The sequence below is a fragment of the Borostomias antarcticus genome (assembly GCF_949987555.1).
Source record: "Borostomias antarcticus genome assembly, chromosome: 19".
In the NCBI taxonomy this organism is placed as follows: Eukaryota; Metazoa; Chordata; class Actinopteri; order Stomiiformes; family Stomiidae; genus Borostomias; species Borostomias antarcticus.
In genome coordinates, this window is record NC_140252.1 from 17,357,387 (window position 1) to 17,380,227 (window position 22,841).

Sequence of the window (22,841 nt, forward strand, 5' to 3'; positions counted from 1 at the left end):
ATCAGCCGAAGGGGAAAAGGCAGAAGCAGCTACAGCTCAAGATGAGGCTGAAGAAGAAGAAGAAGAAGCTGCAGAAGCCTCTACAGCTGAAGATGAACCTGCAGAAGAAACTGGTGAAGCATCTGCCACTGAAGACGAATCTGCAGAAGAAGAACCTGCAGAAGCAACTACAGCTGAAGATAAGTCTGCAGAAGAAGAAATTGCAGAAGCCGCCACAGCTGAAGATGAATCTGAAGAAGAACTTACTACAGAAACAGCCACAGCTGAAGATGAATCAACCAAAGGAGAAAAGGCAGAAGCAGCTACAGCTCAAGATGAGGCTGAAGAAGAAACTGGTGAAGCAGCTACAGCTGAAAATGAATCTGCAGAAGAATTAGATGTTGAAGCAGCTACAGCTGAAGATGACGCGGGAGAAGAAACTCATGAAGCAGCTACAGCTGAAGATGAGGCTGAAGAAGAAGAGGAAGAAGAAGAAGCTGCAGAAGCCTCTACAGCTGAAGATGAATCTGCAGAAGGAGAAACTGCAGAAGCAGCCACACCTGAAGATGAATCTGAAGAAGAACAAACCACAGAAACAACTACAGCTCAAGATGAATCAGCCGAAGGGGAAAAGGCAGAAGCAGCTGCAGCTCAAGATGAGGCAGGAGAAGAAACTCATGAAGCAGCTACAGCTGAAGAGGAGAGTGGAGAAGAAGAAACTGCAGATGCAGCTACAGCTGAAGATGAGGCTGAAGAAGAAGAAGAAGCTGCAGAAGCCTCTATAGCTGAAGATGAACCTGCAGAAGAAGAAACTGGTGAAGCATCTGCCACTGAAGACGAATCTGCAGAAGAAGAACCTGCAGAAGCAACTACAGCTGAAGATGACCCTGCAGAGGAAGAAATTGCAGAAGTCACCACAGCTGAAGATGAATCTGAAGAAGAACTAACTACAGAAACCGCCACAGCTGAAAATGAATCAACCAAAGGAGAAAAGGCAGAAGCAGCTACAGCTCAAGATGAGGCTGAAGAAGAAACTGGTGAAGTAGCTACAGCTGAAGAGGGTGCAGAAGAAGAAACTGCAGACGCAGCTACAGCTGAAGATAAGGGTGAAGAAGAAACTGGTGAAGCAGCTACAGGTGAAGAGGGTGCAGAAGAAGAAAGTGCAGACACAGCTACAACTCAAGTTGAGGCTGAAGAAGAAGCAGCTGCAGAAGCCTCTACAGCTGAAGATACATCTGCAGAAGAAGAAACTGGTGACACAGCTACCACTGAATATGAATCTGCAGAAGAAAAAACTGCAGCAGCAGCCACACCTGAAGATGAATCTGAAGAAAAAAACACAGAAACAGCTACAGCTGAAGATGAGGCTGAAGAAGCTGCAGAAGCCTCAGCTGAAGATGAATATGCAGAAGAAGAAACTGCAAAATCAGCTACAGCGGAAGAGGACATTGCAGAAGGAACTGTTGAAGCAGCTACAGCTGAAGAAGAGGCTGCAGAAGAAGAAATGTCAGAAGCAGCTACAGCTGAAGATCAATCTGCAGGAGAAGAAACCAGTGAAACAGCTCCAGTTGAAGAGGAGGCTGAAGAAGAAGATACTGTAGAGCCTGCTGCAGTTTCTGTGAAGGGTAATACATTTGGAGAGGAGGAAGAAACAGTCCAAAATGTCACAACTGGAGATGAGGAGACCGAGACCGGAAAAGAAAAAACTGCTGTAACCGAAACAGCTGAAATTGAAACAAATAACGAAGAGGAAGAGAAGGATGAAATTGTGCAGGATGAGAAGGACCCTGATGATGCTGCCGAAGAGGACGAGAATCAACAGTCTGAGACTCAAGGTGAAGACTTTCAGGGGGAAGCTGAGGCAGATACACTTGAAAATGAAAATCCAAATGACAATACTGCACAGGAAATGTCCAACGATGACACCCGTGCAACAAACAAAGGACAGGCTGAAGAAGAGGATGGCAAAGAGTCATGTGAAAAGAGCCCATGCAGTCAGCCAATCAAATCTTCAATGGAATCTCAACCAAGATCACCTGAAGAGGTCCTTGATCAAGAGACAGAGAAAGAGTTGGACAGTAAGATTGTAGAGAGACATGTTGTCTCCCCAAAGAAAAAATCCACAGCAAGATCAAGCAATCCTTGTAATCCATTGTAAAATACAGCATAAGCACTTTATTTTATGACTGTGAATACACACATGCTCAGGGACAAAGTTATGCAAAAAGGGAATGTGTAAAACTTGAAAATATACAAACTATGATGAAGGAACAGTTTTCTCTACAACACAACTACAACACAGGAAATGTTTATTTTGGTGGATTGACACTGTTGTATATCTTTGAATACATTATGAGTCAATATTAGTGTACACACTGTATCTATCACTGTAATGAGTAGAACTTGTAAGTCAGTGATTCAAAAAAGGTTTATATTCTACTCAGCTGTAAGCCTTAGCCAAGAAGCTTGTAAGGAACTACAGACATACACTATGGAGGCGTTATGTGTAGTTATCAAGCACTGTATATTAAACTGTTTATTCTCAGGTAGCTGGAGCCACGCATTGTACATGTTTGCATGGGAAGCATGATCGAAGGAATGTATCTTTTATTGTATTTGTCTAATTTGAGGAGTTTTCTTTAAATTATATTGTGGTAACACGAATGTTTATCTGAGATTATTTTTCTAGATGAAATTGCACTACTTTTGACTATACCAGATGGTACATGTTATGCACATACTGTACATTAGTTTTGAAATGAGTTGAAAACCCCCACAATTTTCTTTGTCACTTTTCATTTCCATTTCAGGGATACAATTGGCACGAGATAGATGAGTATACAGGAGTACAGTATTCTCAAAGTACTGTATAACATCTGAATTACCATTATTGTACATTGCATCTGAAATGCACACATTGGACGCCTTTATCAAAAGTAAAATATATGCCTTAGAAGCTTATTGATTAACATCAGTGTAAGCTATTTTTCCACCATTTCCATTTGCTTATAAAAACGTTTTACCCCAATACTGTACTGCCTAGCTATGGCAGATAGAAATGAATAGTAATTGTTTTTTTAGCACTGATTACAATGTATAGCCAAGGGAGCACCTTGTACCAACTCAGTACTGTAGGTGTATATTCTTCAGGGTCTGCAAAATACTTTGATTGTATTAGCTGATATTTTGGAGCCTGGACTATATCCCCGTTAATTTGATCCATTCTTCAGATCGTCTCTGACCTGTTCTCTGTGGTGCTGTTCATGGTGATGGTAAATCAACATGCTGAATGTAGGCTACTTACTCTATATCATTCACAAAATAAAATGTATAATATGTCTCTGGCTGGTTATTTTGTAAATTGTATGGATATTTATGCACACTATTTCATGAAACAGGTCTCAGCTAAGTAGAAATTCTGAGGGAAGGAACAAAATGTCTGCTGGCTCTTGAAAGTGAAAATCATCAAACTATTAACCGCTTGCTTTGCCATCAATCAATTTCAATCCTCTTTGGTGCGTAAACACCCTAAGCTGCATATTGTTTTGCCATCAACTGTTATTATTATTTGTCGAAAGGCGTGCCCTGCAAGTGTCAGTCCCAGTAACCAGCGATTACGTCTAGGACTGTGGCACCATCTGTATTGTGAATAAAATGTAAGACAGAGGGACTGTTGCTATATTTAACATGGCATCTTCAACATCCCACTCTCTTTATATGACTCTGCTGACTCGCAAGTTCTTGAGGTGCATTTTAACAAATGTATTAAACCTATTATTATTTAATTCCACAGCAACAATGAGTCAATTAAGAGGCTGACTATTGCCACTGAATTGATATGACTCACTATCAGGTATAATCAACTTCCCTGTCATGTCAGAATGAGCTGGTGGACGAGTACATGGAGTCATCCACCGAGGGGCTTCATCCTCTCCCCATAGGGACCTATAGCCACAGGCGAGGTGCCCCATTGGACAAGGCTGATGGATGTTCCTCTCTCTGAAAGTTCCCATTCGCTCTTCCTGTGGGGATGTGACATATAATTGGTGTCACTCTGATCGAGGGCATACCACAGAGGTGGAGGGGCAGAAACAGCTGACAGAACATGTCCCACCAGTCAGCCAGGTCCCCCTGAAGCACCGTTAGTCCCTGGATGCCAGCTCGAAGTGATAGTAAACCACACATGGAACTGATTGAGGCGTTTCCTGTTAAATGCTTGGTTGAGGAATTTGATTGAGGAATTCTGATGCAAGAATTCGCTGCATACAAAAAAACAACAACAGGATACAAAAAAGTGATTTGGAATACATTTTACTCCACACATTATAAAATAAAAAGTATAAGGTTTTGTCAATGCTTTACTGTCTTATCAAGGCTAAAAAACAATGTCTTGATTTAATGAACACTTTAATTACATTACATTGCAGTCATTTAGCTGACACATCCTAAGCGACTTACAATAATTGCATTTAACGTAGGAACAGCCAATGTACTGTACTACTACTTGCCAGAACTCACAAGTGCATCTCCTTTCTAAAACAAGTGACTAAGAGCATAATTAGTGCTTAAGGCAAAGTGCAAGAATAGCAATCTAATTACCTCTATAAGACTAACACAAGACTGATTCAGTCATCAAGCAATAGATAGATTAGTGGATCTGGAGCTTGTCCTTACCTATAACCTCTATGCTTATCACCAGTAAGCTGATCCAGAAATGAAAGCTTCGACATTGTACTGTATGTAAATCTACACTTCAGTTTTCCTGTAGATCACAATTCAAACAACTACAAATATTTTGATAGTTTGAAAGAATTTCCAGAAGCAGTTTTGAATTTCAACATTAGCAAAAGTTCAATGTTCCAGAAGTAGCCTAGCCTACTCTCTGTTATGCATAAACCCATCCACTTACAGTAGATGAGGAGTCAGAGAAAAAAAGTAAATACAATTGCTCCTCACGGCCTCAATAGAAAAACACAGGGGTGTCAAATACACATAGAAGTGTCAGGCTTGTGAAAACACAAGCATATTATTATTTTATTTTTTTACCTCAGACTGATAAATGGCTAGCTTCCGACACTTAGGCCTCCTCAGCGCTCCAAGCCATTGAAAGGTCATCTTTAGGACGTCACCTTCCATAATCTAATCAAGCTTCCTCCATAAATCATTTGGAAATATTTATTCAGCTCGGAGGGTGGCAGACTCCTGGCTGCATTTAAGGAATATGGGATGAATTATATTTAAAGTCTATGTTCAAAGGACTTTTAACCTTTAGCATTTATTATTTTATTATGGGTTATTAAGCACATCGTGGCAGAAACACAAACCCAAGCCCGCTATTAGGCTGATAATTTGGTCTCTTGGTCACATCAACACATCATGTCTATAGTCCCCGAATCATCTGGAATTGTGGGCAGATAAGCAGAGTGAGGTTTTCAGGAAGCACCTGCTAGCTGGCAGCGGGCTATTTCCATACTCAACACTGGGAGACTGGGAGATGGATTCCGCAGGAAAATAGAAGGGGCTTCCCCCCCTCGGTCCTGTTTACCACTAAATGTGTTCTGTCACTCAGTCAACCAGATGTGTAGACCTGCTACCAACCTCTCTCACACAGCCGTACCCTCGTCCAGGTGTTTCAAACAAACAAGTGCCTCAGCTTCACTAGGGAAAACAGCCATTTCATTGTACTACTTGTCGGGACACGTGTCCATATAACTCATTACAGATTTATTATAAAGGCTTGCTATGCTGTGCATTTTTCTTAAACACAGTAAATAAAATTTACTCATACAGTATATAGGCTACTTGAAAAAATAGGCTACTTGAAATAACTAGTTTTTTGAATAAACTCAGTAAAGATCTTTTTCCTAAGTCAATTCACTCACTACCACATTTTGTAACATATTCCTATATCATGATTCCAATTCAGTATGCATTGTGAGTTACCCAGCAGTCCTCACCTATGCCAGCCCTTAGACAAGCCCTCAGGAGCTCTGGGCCGTGAAGCCATTTGGATTAGTGTCCAAGCTCGGTATTGCAAGTCACAGCAAAAATACTGAAACGGCTGGGGAAAGACACTTTCTGGGTATCATTCAAAGTCAAAAACGACTCTCTGAATGATCCATTTTTAAGTCTTTGGGTGCATTGTTATTTGAAGCCACCAAAAACCAGAGTTTAACAGCTGTTTCTCTCGCCATGTACAGCTATGGCAGCACCGTGCTGATCTATGGTGAAAAAGAGATAGGAGGGCCAGCGAAAAACACTACTGCGCATGCGCTGTGAACCTCGGAAATAGGATTTGTTGAAACGTTTTCGGCTTCATGCGCTGGGTGAGCGACTTTCATAGGAATGAATGGGCGGCCATCTTTCAATGCCTTATCCAGTTCTCTTTATACATCCATGCTTACAGACAACTGGTTAGCTTTGTTAGCCTAGTGTAAGTGCAATTTGCTATTTGTATACTTACTCTTAATCACATTATGAACCCTTTCATGAAAATACACATTCATACCTAAGTTAATATAATATCTATGGTAAATAGTAAAATTATAAATAGGCTGCGCTTATATAGCGCTTTTATCCACAATGGCCGCTCATTCACCCATTCAAACACACATTCACACACCAATGGTGGCAGCTGCCATGCAAGGTGCTAGCCTGCTCATCGGGAGCAATTTGGGGTTCTGTGTCTTGCCCAAGGACATTTCAACATGTGGACAGGAGGAGCTGGGATTTGAGCTGCCGACCCCACGATCATTGGACGACCCTCTCTACCTCCTGAGCCTCAGCCACCCCAGTTTTCCCCAAATACACACATAAATTATGTTTAATCAGCATTAGCTAGCTTAGCAACTACCTTAAGTACCGGGTTGAACCTCATAAAGTGCCCAGTTGTCGAGCAAATTGGGATACAGACACACGCAGACAGACATAAAGTTTTCTTGGAATTATAGTAAAGATGATATAATACAAATGAATGATGTAGGCCTATATTGTACATAGTTCATGACATATTGATACAAACCTCATTAGCCAATCTCATTTTTTTAGATTTTGATGTAACATGTAATGTTATTTAATGAGAATGTCATATGAGAACCGTATGACAGACTGTACCAACTCTGAATTCCTGCATAGATACTACAGTACCTCTCCTTAGAGATGCAAACGCACAAGAAACTAAACGTACTGTACATAGTGCATGTGAAAAGCACTGACTCTACTAACTTTAAAGGACAACTCCATGTTAATATCCAGTGGCTCACATCCAGAAAGGTGTCACATAAGCCCTGTGAACCTGCCACGCTGGCCGGCCCCCAATTGGAGGAAGAGTGATGTGTGAAGCTCTCCCAAAACTCACGGCCGTCCCCGCGGAGCAGTGGGGGGGTCGACTCTCCAAACTCCATTGTGGACGGCTGATTGTTCCCTGTTTATTGACCATCAGCTTGTCTTTGTGAAGACAAACGCAGGAGGGAGGCCTTCTCGCGCTCCACGTGTGAGAGGGGACAAACATGGTTCCCACACACAGAGGAAGCGGACAGGGGGGCGTCCTGCAGTGGAGGGGGGGGGGGGGGGGGTGAGGGAATCAAAGTGGGACAAGAGGAGACAAAAGTGTGTGACAAAAGTGTGCGTGTGTGAGTGTGTGTCTGTGTGTGCGTGTGTGTGTGTGTGATATTTGATAAAGACTGCTCCCTGTTGAAATTCCCCTCAGTGTCAAGGTGTCAAGATATTGACAGATCTGAGATCTGGTGACTCACAGGGCTCACAACTCAACCGTGAATCACCATACATGTAAATCACCGTGACTCACCGTACACTCACACACTGCTCTTAAAACTTGACTCCCATGCTGACTCAACATGCATGCACCTTTCTTCCTCCACACACACATACTGTACGCACACACAAGCACACACACACACACACACACACATACTGTATGCACACACAAGCACACACACACACACACACCCTTTGACACGCAGGTGATTGTGCCTGCTGTGCTAGCGAAGGCGACGCACACTCCATCTCTTTCCCACCGTTGTCCAGGTTATCCTGCGGGGCTGCTCGGACCCTGCGCCGGCAGGATGCTGTGTCTGGGGACCCCTGACGGAGACGCGCACGGCATCCGCAGTCCCTGGGAAAAAAAAACAAAAAAACAAGGACTTGATGGAAATTCACAGTAGGGGAAATGTAGAGTTAGTAGCCAGGACACACTCAATAACGCTCGCTGTGCACCTGCAGCCTGCTGTGTGTGAGAGCTGGGGGGTTGGGTTTACGGCGGTGTGTGTGTGTGTGTGTGTGTGTGTGTGTGTGTGTGTGTGTGTGTGTGTGTGTGTGTGTACACAGCACAGGTGGTCCAAACAGAAAGCTGTGAAGTGTTGCCCAGACAGCAATACGGCCCCCCACATTCAGCGTTGCATAAAACCCCGATAGGAAATAAATACTTCCTTTGCCACGTGATTGATGGTTCCCCTCGTGCAGTTCTCATCATACTCTTGAGAGATGTCTTCCTTATAATTTGATCTTTGATACGTTTTGTTTGTGTAAGAGGGAAATAAAACGGGAATTATTTCTTGGCGTAACAGAAAATTATTGACAGACATATTGTTTTCTGTTTATTGTTCCTATTCCTGCGGAAGTTAAGTCCATCAACAACAACACGCTAGGCAGTGAGAACGAGGAAAGCCTCAGTCACGGTTATGAAGTGGGAAAAGTAGAACATTGTTTCGGTTTGATGAATTGACTGGGCGTTTATCAACTGGAAACTTTTTTCTTAATGAAACTCGCACCTTGCACATTGTTTCACTCTCCTTTGTCCTCGGCGACCGATTCAGAAACAGAAGTGTTGGGAATGTTTGACATGTTTCCCTGTTATGAATGAGTATTGGTGTTTGTTGGGGGTTTTGTAGTTACGCAATATTTCTTGTTGGGGAAAGTATTTGCGAATCCTATCAACAGCCGATGTTGTGTCAGTCTGTTATGATAGAATTCAAAATATGTCCTCTTCTGCCCTCTAGTGTAGGTATCATATAATGACCATCCCAGGGTGAAGGATATTACTAGCTGGATTTATATATTTTTATATTTCATATCTACACTACACATTATAAATACATTTAACATATATATATATATATATATATATATATATATATATAGAGAGAGAGAGAGAGGGTGAGAGAGAGAGAGAGAGAGAGAGAGAGGGGGGGGGTAATTTACAGTATTTTCCAATGTTGAAAAAAGGCAGATTTACGGACAGTGGGGAGTTCAAATATTTGCAGCAAGAACTTTGTGGGGGCAGTACTTCTGAAACTACCTCTAAGAAATATTCCCAATCCGCTCCCTTCAATCAAGTTTAAGGTTGTAATAAGTACTATTTCCAACTGAAAATGAGTCTTACATGTACAGTATTTATATCAAGATATAAAATAAGGATTACAAAATTGAGACTGGTTACCTGGAACACCACAAGCTCAGACCATACTGTACCACACTACAGGAACTGCGCCTAGTGTCATGGAAACCACACACACGCAGACATAGCATACACCCCCTCACACACACACACACACACACGCACACGCCCACAACCACACACACGTACATGCATGGCATTATTTTCTACTAATGTGCACTTTCCAACAGCAAATAAGATTCATTTGGAAACCAGAAAAAAGAGGAATTATGTAAAGCATCATACCCCAAACAGGAAATGCATCACCGTAAGCTAGTATACAACATCCCCATAAGCAGAAAGCTGGAAAGAGCTCATTCACAGTTAAGAAATACTGAAAGTGTATGTTCAAAACTGTTTTAACATTACGTTTTGTACAAGCTTTTTATCAAAGAATGTAACCCATACAATTTGGCACGAGCATATGTGTGAGAGTAAGTTATTATTGGTCCACACTTTGTTTTGAGAGGTCTACACTATTTAGGCAAGGCAAGGCAAGTTTATTTGTAGAGCACATTTCAGCAACAAGGCAATTCAAAGTGCTTTACATGAGACATTAAAACCATCAAGACAAAGTGCAACACATAAAAGGTCGTAAATGCAAAAAAGGACATTTAAAACAAAATGCTGGAGTGTAGACAGTAGATCAGCGAGGCTTGGAAAAGGAAGGGCTTGTGATACTGTACATGTGCAATACATTATGCTCTAAATACTTGGTTTATGCTACACATCTAAAACCATCCTTGACACTATTGTTGTCATTGGACACTTCCTGAGCAGTCTCCTCCTTTAGATTTCCATCCTACAGCAAGGCCATGTGACGATGTTGGTGACAGGTCAGCCATTTTGTGCGCAGGGGATACATTAATGAGTAGTGTCTTCTGACATTGTTGTTGAATAGCACAATGTTCCATTAATGACACTTATAGAGAGATTCAAGTCAAACCTACAACTGAAGTGTCTCTTTCTGCACACAACTGCACTCATGAGTATCCTAGTATCTTAAACCCCCGAAGTGTCTACATGTCAGATGTTAGTCTACATGGTATTTTACATTACTTGGGACACAAACTTTACTGTTAAGTTTAAGATAATAGGATGACTGTGTAGTGTGTGAAAACATAAAAATACTATGTTACTTTGGGTTTGGTTTATGTGTACCTCACAAAAACTAGTAAGAAAGCAGACGTATATGTGTGTGTGTTGGTGGCATCAATGGATCTGTTTACTCGGTAGGTTTTACCATTGCAAATGTGACCACAGAGGAAAGAGAGGGGGCGGCTAGACAACATAAACAGAGACACCACTGTGTAGTTACGTCTATCTATTTCAACTAACGTAGGCCCTCAGGGAAGCCACTGGGTGTGTGTGTGTGTGTGTGTGTGTGTGTGTGTGTGTGTGTGTGTGTGCTAGTGAGTGAGCAGGGAAGCCACTGGGCCTTAACTGTGTGTGTGTGTGTGTGTGTGTGTGTGTGTGTGTGTGTGTGTGTGTGTGTGCTAGTGAGTGAGTGAGAGAGTGAGTGAGAGAGCGAGAGAGAGAGAGAAAGAAAAGCTTTGAATGAGGAAATTGCAGACACTTCAAACTGGATAACATTTGATGACACAATTCAAGGCCAAGTTAAAGGTATCTATGAATGCTTATGTTTCTCAAAACTATTCAGAGTTTCTATTTTATTTTATTTTTTAGAAATAGTTTAATTTCCTTAAGTACTAAATCTATTTGGATTCTTCATTCTATCAATGTTAGCATATCAAATCAAAAATATTCTGCTTTGTTAAATATTATAATCATATGAAATAATGTGAGTATTGATGAATGTTTAAATCTTAAGTCAAGGGTTGGAAATTATATAAAGTAATATTGCATTGGCGACTGGAAAATTGACCAATAAATGTCCATTACCCTATTCTAGCAATAACATCTGACAGCTCAAAACAGCACCCACTGGCTAATCGGCACCTGACTAATCAGCACTGTTATTTTATTTAGTTTGCTAGCTTTACAAATATTGTCCTTTTATAGGATTATACCCAGTCCAACTCACCATCCCCTTCATCCGAAATATTTCAAACAATTTCCCCTGAGGTTATGTTCAGAACGTTCCAAAAACCCTGGCGATGAATGCTTTGACATCCGTAGCGAGGTCAGGTCCCAGTCAGCCAGGCAGGTGTGGATATCGGGTTTGAATAGTACGAGGCCTACTTGATTTTATGGTCTGAAGCCATCACCTAGAACCGTAGTAACAAAGGTGGTGTAATTTCGGACAATAATACATAGCTGTCTATGGCCATTGGTCACATACTGCACATACACAGTAATGTACAGTACTCATACACGTACAGTGCTAATGTGTGCTCTGTGGTCTTAACTTGGGACAGCCAGAAAATCCCAGTAGCGGGGATTCAGACAGTTACTGTATGTGGGGGAAATTTGGTCTCAAGGGAATATAGAAGCCCCTGACTTCACGGTGTCTACTGTAAGTCAAGGTGTGAAAACCTCTGAATCTACTGTACCACTTCCCATGCATGAAAGCAAAATTGGAGCCAGTTATCTATCTAGACAGAACACATACACCAAATTGTCACAAAGGAAATGTTTCATGTATTCAAAAAGAAAGCATTGTATCTTAAAGGAGTTTGGTATTTAACATGCTCATAGAGATCCATACGTTATGTTTAGGTGTGACGACTGAGCTGTGACATGAGCAATGAGCACTTATATCTCAAGAGTGCACTGAGAGTCTGTCAAAATGTTGATATGGACCGTTGGTCGTAAATTGACTGAGACAGGGCTTATAAAATGCTAAATACCAAACTACTCATTACTGTAAGATGTGTATATTTGCAAGTAAACATTCCAATAGACAGTCTGGCTTTTGAAAACAGAGAACATGCAGTGATGAAGTGAAGCAGACAGAGGCAGTAAGTTGTGAAGGGAGCAGATGGAGGCTGTGTGTTCAAGGCCCATACCGGTTGATTGGGATTGCTTTGAATCGAAACAGTGAATAGGGAAGAAGGCTGTTATCTAAGTGTCCTGTAAACCAGTGGTTCTCAACCGTTTTTGAGCTTTGGACCCCTGGCATATTTTGAAAAAACCTGAAGGACCCCCAACCCCTAGCCTGGGTCCAGACTTTCAAATACGCCCACTCCACCGAAGTTGACTGATTCTTGAAGATTACAGGAGTGTAACGAGCTGACATTCTGTCTGATATCAGGCTACCCCACACCAATATTATTTAGTAGCATGGCCGTCGCTATGGGCGGGGCCCTGGCCCACCCCAAACTGGTGCCCATAGTTATTCATTAATAACATGAATACTTATTATATATTGTAATACATATTATTCATAGTATTTTTCTGTTAAAATAAAAATACTAACTTTAGATTCCTTATAAATGAAGACATTAAGAACGGTGTGTTTTTTGTTGCTACGGTCACCGTACTGAAAGAGGAAGTTACATTAATGCAGCCTAACGGTTACTGCAAGTTTCAGTTGGGAGTCTAGCCGAGCTGTACACTCCTGGCAATGCTGACTGTCATCACAGTTGATAGGCCTACCCCGAACTTTGAGGACTAATCTACCGCAATGTGTGATAGTTGCTTTTCAACACTTGGAAACGTTTTCCCCGGGCATCAGCATAATATGTTGCACACACACAAGTTCAACATACGATGGAGGGAGAACGAGAGAGCTCAGTATAATTAGTAGGCCTATGTGTCAACGCTGTACAAATACAATAGCATGTCGTATTATCAAAAATACCATATTTTATAATAATTGTGCGCCCTCATGCAGTTCATGTGCCCCCCCTTAAAAATGAGCCCTAGCAACGGGTCTGTTTAGTAGATCCATATAAGGAGCCATAACAGTCATTTCTATTATATTCATATAATAATATAACATGAATGATCTTAACATAGACCAGTTTCAAGCTTTTTTCCTCACTCTTTTCGCACCACAAAAAGTAAAAATTGTACACATTTTATGGATTTTCCCATCTGTTTGAATCAAATAGATAGCAAGAATGAGTGAGTTAGCTCCACTAACGTAAGAGTTAAATGTGTGTGAATAAGCCTAGCCTATTGGTTCTTTTTTCTTTCTTTTTTTACATTATTTTTTGTTAAACATAATGGCCTTATACAATATTATTTAAACATATTTTTGATGCATTCAACAAAAATACCATATATATATTTATTTTTTTACACTTTCCCAATGACCCCCTGTAATTATGCCAGGGGCCACAGGGTCCATGGACCCCTGGTTGAGAAACACTGCTGTAAACGGTGACCTCATTTCCTTTTCACTTTAATGCTTTCACTTAATGTTTTCTGTTTTCGAGGTCCAGAGTGTCTATTGGATTGTTCACTTGCAAATACACATCTTAAGACACAGCACTTTCTTTGTGAACACATGATACGTTTCCTCCATGACAATTCAGGGGAAGGTTTCTGTCACCAGGTCCTACATAGGTAACATATACTGTAGGTAGGTCCTACATAGGTAACGGAATACTATAGGTAGGTTCTACATAGGTAACGGAATACTTTAGGTAGGTTCTACATAGGTAACGGAATACTATAGGTAGGTCCTACATAGGTAACGGAATACTGTAGGTAGGTCCTACATAGGTAACAGATACTATAGGTCGTACATAGATACTGTAACACTATGCCTTTGATGTTGTGACTGATATTCTCTTCGTTCTCAGCACAGGGCATGACCCCCCTCAGACCTATGTGGAGCAGACAAGGCCTTCACAGTGGGCCGAGCGGAGACTGACATCAGTACTCCAAGAGACAGGAAGAGTGACCAATCAGGTTAAAGTTTAGAATTGCTATTGTAAATACACACATATGTACTGTATGTATAATATCTCGGCTGCAAATTTGTTTACATCCTTTTGTTTATGCCTTTAGCATGGGTTGCGCCTGCAGCGATCAGAAAGACCTGGAAGACGACAAATGTCACGCAGGGAAAAAGGGCGATCGTTCATCCAGGTCAGCCAAACACACAGTAAGTTGGTCTACTGTATCTACTGTACCTCAACCTGGGCACTGGATCCAGGTCCAAATACTACTTTGAAATCCTTCCAGCTTGAGTCTGTCTGGAGTGTCAGGTGGGTAGAGTTTCCACTTTTGGGAACAGCCCATTGGTTCCAATGTGCAAGACGAAAGCAATCACTAAAATAGTATTTTTGGACCCAGATCTGACACATGCACGCACGCACGCACACACACACACACACACACACACACACACACACACACACACACACACACACACACACACACACACACACACACAAAATTGGCTTCTGCAACAGTCCGGTAACTGGAAGATAGAGGTGGAATATACACTATAGGCCGGCCTACCATCCATCAAGTTCAGGAGAAAAAGAGTGATAAAAGAACAAGACCCTTTAATCTGAGATATGATAAGTGTTTTTCTCTTTCCAGAAACAGAATGGACAACCTGGCTCAAATAATGGTACGTTTAAAAATGGCAAATTAACTGAACTTGGATGGACTGCACAAAATATGTTAATTAAGGAAATTTAATTAGGCCTACCATTTATTAACTTGTTATGGATACAGTATGAGCCAAGAAGGCTTACACTGTGACTGAGTACTGTGCTATTTCAAGTGAAAATACCAACATGCACACTCTCACAATGTTGTGGTGCTGGGAGTAAATCCCCTTAAAAGTTTCAAATGAAAAATGACATACTCCCGCACACACTTTTTCTCTGCTTTTAATCTGCCAACGTTTCGGATTTACAGATTTTTTCTGTTTTTTCTGTGCTATTTCTGCCTCTATTTAAATGCCTGTGGTAACTGAGGTCTGTTGAGATGAAAGATATCAATTTGTTTCCTCTAAGACATTGCGATTGCCCAGCATGACTTCCAACCAACCAGTGTCAGCGATCTACCCTTTAAAAAGGGAGATAAACTCAAGATCTTACAGGAGTAAGTAGTCTGAATGTATTATTTTGGGGGGTATGCTTTTCAAATGAAACAACACTGGATTTATGACAATTTCTTATCTTAAATTAGGCCTGGCTCTAGGGTGGCATCCTATTTGCTATCAAATCCATCCGATTTTTTAAATGTATTTATTTAAACCTTTATTTAGACTCGAAAAATCTCTGAGGTTTCCCTCATTTCCAGAGATGATGAGTGTACAGACAGAGAAATTGCATATAACAGGGATACAGAGAAATTACATACAACAGATACTGTAGCTATGTTTAGTTCTGTGACATTAAATGCAAACTTGATTGGTTTGTGTAATTTTCCCTTTTAGAAAAGGAGACTGGTGGTTTGCTAGATCTTTCTTGACTGGAGAGGAGGGGTACATACCTTGTACATATGTAGCCAGAGCAGACACACTAGAGGTTGAAAAGTGAGTGAATCTGACTAAACAAGTTTAGTATTAAGAATATAATGATTCAACAGTAGTTTAACTGTTTTTGTATTGAATCTCCAAAATGATAAGACATGAATGTATGTCCTGCAGATGGTTCTTCGAGGACTTGAGCAGGAGGGAGACTGAACGCCTGCTCTTGGGTCCAGGGAATAAGCCTGGATCCTTTTTAATTAGAGAGAGCGAGACGAGTAAAGGTGAGTATCATTATAACCATCATCATACTGTCATGAATCTATAAGGTGTTTGACACGGGTAGCCCATTTGAATCTATTTGTGTAACTCTTTGTATTAAGTTGACTTTAAAAATGTGTTTACAGTACTGTATTTGCTTTATAGGCTGTTAATCAGACAACTGAGTAAAGTTCCAAACAAGCTGTTATTGTGAAATGGTGGATATACTGTAGGCCTACTGTGTATAATTAGCCTTGCTTGAATACTCTAAACAACATGCTTCCTTCTAATTTACCTTGAGAAATCACTGATCTGACGAGGTGGCATAGATGACTTGTATACAGTAGTACATGCTTTCACCTATCCAGTCACTTAGATCAGAGCTGACCTCAAGGCAGAGAGCGAGGGAAGGCTAGAGGGAAAGTATTCAAACGTCGGCCATTTTATCTTCCCCCAGGGGCATTCTCATTGTCCATGAGAGACACGGGGGAGGATTTTGGAGACGTGGTCAAGCACTATAAGATACGCTCCCTGGACAATGGAGGCTACTACATCTCCCCATCCACTTCATTTCTCACCCTGCAGGAGCTGGTGAAGTACTACACACGTAAGATGGAGACGTTTTATAACAGTCCTGAACTGGGTGGCAGCATAATTGAGTTAACATGCAGAGCCTTGTGGACCTGTGTCTCACCTTGGTTTAACGAAAGAGCTTCACCAGTGAAAATCATTTAACATGTTTTTAGTAAAGAACTACAGAGCTTTCATTGTGTATCATTGTGTAGCCAAAAAGAAAGAATAGTTTTGAATGGTTCAAGTTGAAGTTATTTTCAAAGTAGCTCCGATTAAAGGTTAAGTAGGCCCCTTGAGGTGCGCTAAGCATTTCCTGTGTTGGGGTAGAATCTTTCCACTAGCTCGGCCTAACCACCAGATAAACAGGCCAACCCGCCCTCCCCCAGCACACGACTTCCCTCACAGCAGTTAGAGATACATGCTGCCTTGCTTTCACATGCCAGGGCCTCAGATTGGTGTGATAACATTTTTATATACTCCACAGCCCACAAGTTGGGTTGACAAATTTCATGTGTCGACACAAAAATATCAAAGTGGCGAATCTATCATTCTGTTATCGTTGCTGCACTTTTGCATATCCTCAATCAAAAAACTTGGTAAGAAAGATGAATTAGCGAGTACGCCAATGCGTTTCATGAAACCCTAACTTGCCCATCTAACCGTGTATTTCCCCTCCTCTGATTGGGCGCAGGCACAGCAGAGGGGTTGTGTCAGCGCCTAGGCAACCCCTGCAAAGCCAAGGCGCCCCAGCAACCGTGGGCTCAAGACGAGTGGGAGATCCCCCGCGAGACGCTGAAGATGGTGAGGAAACTGGGAGCCGGGCAGTTCGGAGAAGTCTGGATGGGTAAGAGAAAGACTTGTCTGAAAATCTGGTCGAAATCGGACCGTCGCGTTCGGATGCAGAGGCTGATATAGGCCTGGTGCGTTGCGCATCCGTTTTTTGCATGTGCGTTGTTGGTTAGCTCACGACCTTCCCCATGAGTAGGGCTGGGTATCGAGTCGAATTTCAAGAATCGATTCGATTCCGATTCACAAGGTTCGGAATCGATTATCACGATTCAATTCGATTCGATTCGATTCAATATCGATTCAGTTAGTGTTACTAAAACCTGTTTTTTTTTAGCTGTAACCTTAATTACATGACTGCCAAGTTATGCAACACATCAATACTAGGGCTGGGTATCGATACTGATTTCCAAAAATGAATGAATGAATGAATCATTGAATGAATTAATGAACTATTCATTCCTTCATTTATTCATTCAATAAATAATAATAAATATAAGATCGATTTTGGGATTCAGAATCGATGAATCGATTTTTTAAACCCAGCCCTACCCATGAGTGAACCGATGTCGAACAATCGATGGACTCCCGATGTTTATATCTAAACTGACGTCCCGCCATGTCTGCCCTGTGGCCAGGCTACTACAAGAACAGCCAGAAGGTGGCCGTCAAGACCCTGAAAGAGGGCACCATGGAGCCTGAGGCCTTCCTCCAGGAGGCCAACCTGATGAAGACCCTGCAGCACGACAGGCTGGTGCGCCTGCACGCCGTGGTCACCAAGGAGCCTATCTTTATCGTCACCGAGTACATGCCCAATGGTGAGGAAGAGTAGAGTTTCTGTTTGGTTGATTCATTAATAAGGATTCCCATTTTCTGCCATTGTAACAATGGGTCATGTTCCTGGTGGTGGTGGCAGGCAGTTCTGGGGGATCCAAATGGCTGAATCAAGCTTTTTACATTGCAAAGTGGTGTAATTTTAATGATTGTTTTTTTTACAATATCTTGGTATGGTTATGAGTAACTACAGTAGGCCCCAGCAAAAAAGTCTTGGACTGCAGAAATACGCTTTCTACTACAACAGTTATTGTGAAAGTCGTATAAAGTTCTTTACTATTGCTCAGGTTTCCTTTGGGGATAGAGAGAGAGAGAGAGAGAGAGAGAGAGAGAGAGGTCTGTGATATCATGAAAGGGAGGAAGAACGCCATGGTGGCACTGTAAATATTTCAAAATGTCCCCCACCCCCCCTCTTACACACTGTTTTCTATTCCCATGCTGACGGGCTTGTGTGCTTCTTATCTCCAGGAAGTCTGTTGGACTTTCTAAAAACAGACGAGGGGAAGAAGATGAAGCTGACCAAGCTGATAGACATGTCAGCCCAGGTGAGGAAACTTCACTTCTATGTCTAACAATACAAACTGCATTTCAGGACCTTGCATGGGAAATTGCTTTTACGCACTCGCGTCTCTAAGTTGTGCCCAGTGCTATGCAATTTGTGCCCTTCAAATGGCATATGCAAAATCACAACAGTTCTAGACAGCATCTTGATTAAGAATCACAAAGACAACATTCTCCCCTGACAGAATGTTTGCATTTGGGATTCGCCGGGGGTAATGTTCCCTTGACAGATATGTACTGTAAATATGCGCTGTACACTACTTGCTATTGTGATAGATGCATCCACCTGCCGATGTCTCTGATAGCCTATTTACAGAGGAGGGAAAACAAATATTTGCATTCGCATTCAAACTGTCTACACTCAGAGATCAGGGGTTATTTATAGCCTCCGGCGCTCAAGTGGTTTTCAGAAAGCAGCCCTGGTTCCGACACTCGAAATGTGGAGCTACGCTCATGGAAACTGTCGTCATCGATTCACTGGCCGTGAGGTTTCTGTGGCGGCCTTGAATAGCTGGGCTGGTTTGCAAGCCGCGTTCTGTGTATATTATTATCTAGACAGGAAGTGATGTTTGTTTTATACAGTCTGCTTATACTTCCTGAGATCAGGCACATCCTGCTTAACCCATTTTACTGACACACAGTGTGTCAACGTGGAATCACCACATTATGCTGCTAAATATTTTACTTGTTTACTTTGTCTTTTTGACACTGTGCACAGTGCTAAAGTTGCTTGATTTTCTCCATCCAGAAATTTGTTGAGACAATGTTGTCTCTAACTTCACACTTCACGGGTTCAAGTGGAGCGTAGACCCGTTCACTTTGTCCCAGTGGAGCAGACCTAGAAACGTCTTGACATGCCTTCTTTCCTTGTCTGGTATAGATCGCTGAAGGCATGGCCTACATTGAGAAGAAAAATTACATACACAGAGACCTGCGAGCTGCCAACATCCTCGTCAACGAGACCCTGCACTGCAAGATAGCAGACTTTGGCCTGGCCAGGATCATCGAGACTGAATACACTGCACAGGAAGGTATATATATAGATACATATTATATATTATTATTATATTGATTGATCTGTATCCCTAGTATCTCATATTGATTGATCTGTATCCCCATTGGATTCTGGTCAGCAGTTACTAGGTATTAAGTCCCTGAAGATGAACAAATGGGTAAGATTAGTAGTAGTACAGTAGTTTATTAGACGTTTGTTGAAACTTGTTTAGGGGGACTCTCCAAATAAAGTGCAACCGACCGGTCATCCAAACTCTTACAATTACTGTACACGCTGCGTCTTACATACTGTACACTTACAAACGCCACCCCCCTCTGTACAGTATGCTGAACTTTGAATCAACAAATGTTCAACTAACTATCCATCAACTAACCCCCAGGACCTCTTGTAACTTTAGCCCGAAACATAATTTGATATCAACAGAATTACAGAGGATAGTCTGTTGATAGTTCTGCATTTTATCTACAGGGTTCTATTGCATACTGTATACAGTGTAGCAGGAATGGGCTTACAGTGGATAGGAACAAGAAATGATGTAGGAACACAAAACAACATTTCTAGCGAGCTGATAGTTACTGATGATAATCTACATTAGGAAAGCTGCTCAGCCGGAATCTAGATTAATCATACTTTAACAGGAAATGCAACTTTAAATTCAAAATAGTATTGCATGCAATAATACTTTGATAATCAAAAGGGACAGTGCAGATTAAACCCATATCTACTGTACTTCTGTTCCTGAACTGAAACTGATGTCAACAGAAGATCTCGACTGAAGATTATATTTGTTCCTTACACTCTAATTGTACCCTGAAACCCGTGTCTAAGCATACAGCCAACCTACTATCAGCAGATCTTTTGAAGATCCCAGATTTAAATAAAAATTAAAAAAAAATATTATCCTTGTCCCATCCCATCCCCAAACCTTCTTCTCTTTTGTAAAATATTCCATCGGTGTTTCATTCTTCAAACTCTGCAGCTTATTATTATTATTATTATTATTATTATTGAGTTTATCATTGTCACAGACCAATGTGTCACTAACACCACTGAACACACTCTTCTCTATCTATTCTCTCTCTCCTTCACTCATGATCAGGCGCAAAGTTCCCCATCAAGTGGACCGCCCCGGAGGCCATCAACTTTGGCACCTTCAGCATCAAGTCAGACGTCTGGTCTTTTGGCATCCTCCTGACAGAGATCGTCACGTACGGAAGGATACCTTATCCAGGTAAAAAATATATATATATATATATATATATATATATATATATATATATATATATATATATATATATATATATATATATATATAAATAAAAAGGTATATGTTTGGAAAAGCTCCCTGTCTACCCCTGGACACACAGACAGCAGGAGTCAGCAAAATCCTCAAGATATCAGATCGCCTCTGGCCCCTGAAATGTCACGAGGTTCTTCGTCAAAGCAGGATTCCACTGGAGGACAAGAACAACTAAAACTATAGATGATTTCCAAAAAGAACATAGTGCTTATTTAACTCTCCTGATCAAACATAAATGTGAAACCTAAGCTCATTGTCCCCCGTGTCATCCTGTGAGATAGAAGCCTTTTTAGTTCTAGAACATTACCTCCATGTAGAACCTTGTAAACGACCATTGCAATTTAGAACCAAAAGTGGTTCTGTCTAACCTGAAAAGGGTTCTAATTAGAACCTTTTTTCAAAGGGGGTTCCCTTTAGGCACACATTTCTACACAGAGCCATAATGGTACAGTAACACACACCTCCCACCCTCTCCGCCGTTAGGAATGACCAATCCGGAGGTGATAAGGTGCCTGGACAAGTTCTACAGGATGCCCTGTCCCGAGGGCTGCACACAGGAGCTCTACGACCTCATGCTGATGTGCTGGAAGGAGAAGCCGGACGACAGGCCCACCTTCGAGTACCTGCAGAACACCCTCTACGACTTCTTCATCGCCACCGAGGGCCAGTACGAGATGCAGCCGTGAGGGATGTGGTGGCCGAGCACTGCCGGTGGAACCGTTACAGTCAACATGAACAGTTTGAACATCGGCCTGCGTCAACGATAGACTCGTCATGTGCTGCGGTGAGTTTGACGAGGGACACTCAGCGCTGCACTTCCTTGGATCCTGAGATATACGACTGCTGAATGTCAACTTCAAAATCGAAATACAGACAGATAGACAAACTCCTTCCATTATACTGTAGCATGATGAACAAACAAGTCATCTTGAGACTATTGTTAGCCAACTACCAAGCCATTCACACTGGACTTCACGGAGCATACGGAAGCACTTTTTGGTGGATTACTTTTTCCAACATTTTACTTTTTACTATTACTTTCAGGAATGCAGCATGCAAGAGAACTCCCTGAAGTTGAACCTATAGTTATATATTGTCTGACATAAAAGGCTTTTATCAATAAATACTGTATATAGTTTGTAACTCTTCTTCAAGAGAATGTTAGGTCGAGTTGTTATTGATTACTAAAACATGCAGACACATTATTTTGTTTAAATTAACCATACCCTGCAAATGCAGTACCTGAGTGTAGACCAAATATAAATATTATTTTGACTCCAACTTTGTACATTTACTGTACTGTACCTATAAGATAGCAAAATGAGAGGGGTGCTTTAAATGCAGGTTGATAGATGTTTTATCCAAATAGTAACATTAGGCAATCAATCAATGTATTCCTTATAAAACCTACAACAATGGTGGATAAAACATAGGCTAGAAAAAGGCAAAGCAATGTAAATGTATTAGGCTCAAAGGCTACAAAGGCTGTTCAAAGGCTACAAAAATGGGCTATGCTTACTCGCACAGAACATAACTTACTAACAAAAATCTCTAGGAGTTAGTCCTAAACAAAACTCTTACTTGGGATGGGTACCTCATCAGGTCAGCCTACAAAAGAGAGAGAAAATTAGATCTTTCAAGGAAGAATATATTTTTCCGTCAATCAAATGCTGGACTATAAATTGATTTTAAATGTAATATATTTGCTATAATGTTAAAAAGGATCTTCTGCAACATG

The 22,841-nt window shown here is 41.3% G+C and overlaps 1 protein-coding gene across 1 annotated transcript; it reads left to right on the top strand.

The window, feature by feature from the left end:
• Positions 1 to 1,754: 1,754 nt before the first annotated feature.
• blk (BLK proto-oncogene, Src family tyrosine kinase) lies at positions 1,755 to 21,789 on the top strand (the record flags this gene model as incomplete). The annotated part of the gene is made up of 15 exons (XM_084454045.1): positions 1,755 to 1,814; positions 3,210 to 3,251; positions 3,860 to 3,941; positions 7,421 to 7,471; positions 8,026 to 8,109; positions 15,316 to 15,403; positions 15,741 to 15,839; positions 15,954 to 16,057; positions 16,492 to 16,641; positions 17,299 to 17,451; positions 18,032 to 18,211; positions 18,696 to 18,772; positions 19,669 to 19,819; positions 20,903 to 21,034; positions 21,587 to 21,789. The coding sequence occupies 15 exons, from the start codon at positions 1,755 to 1,757 to the stop codon at positions 21,787 to 21,789; spliced, it is 1,656 nt and encodes a 551-aa protein (XP_084310171.1).
• Positions 21,790 to 22,841: the final 1,052 nt, after the last annotated feature.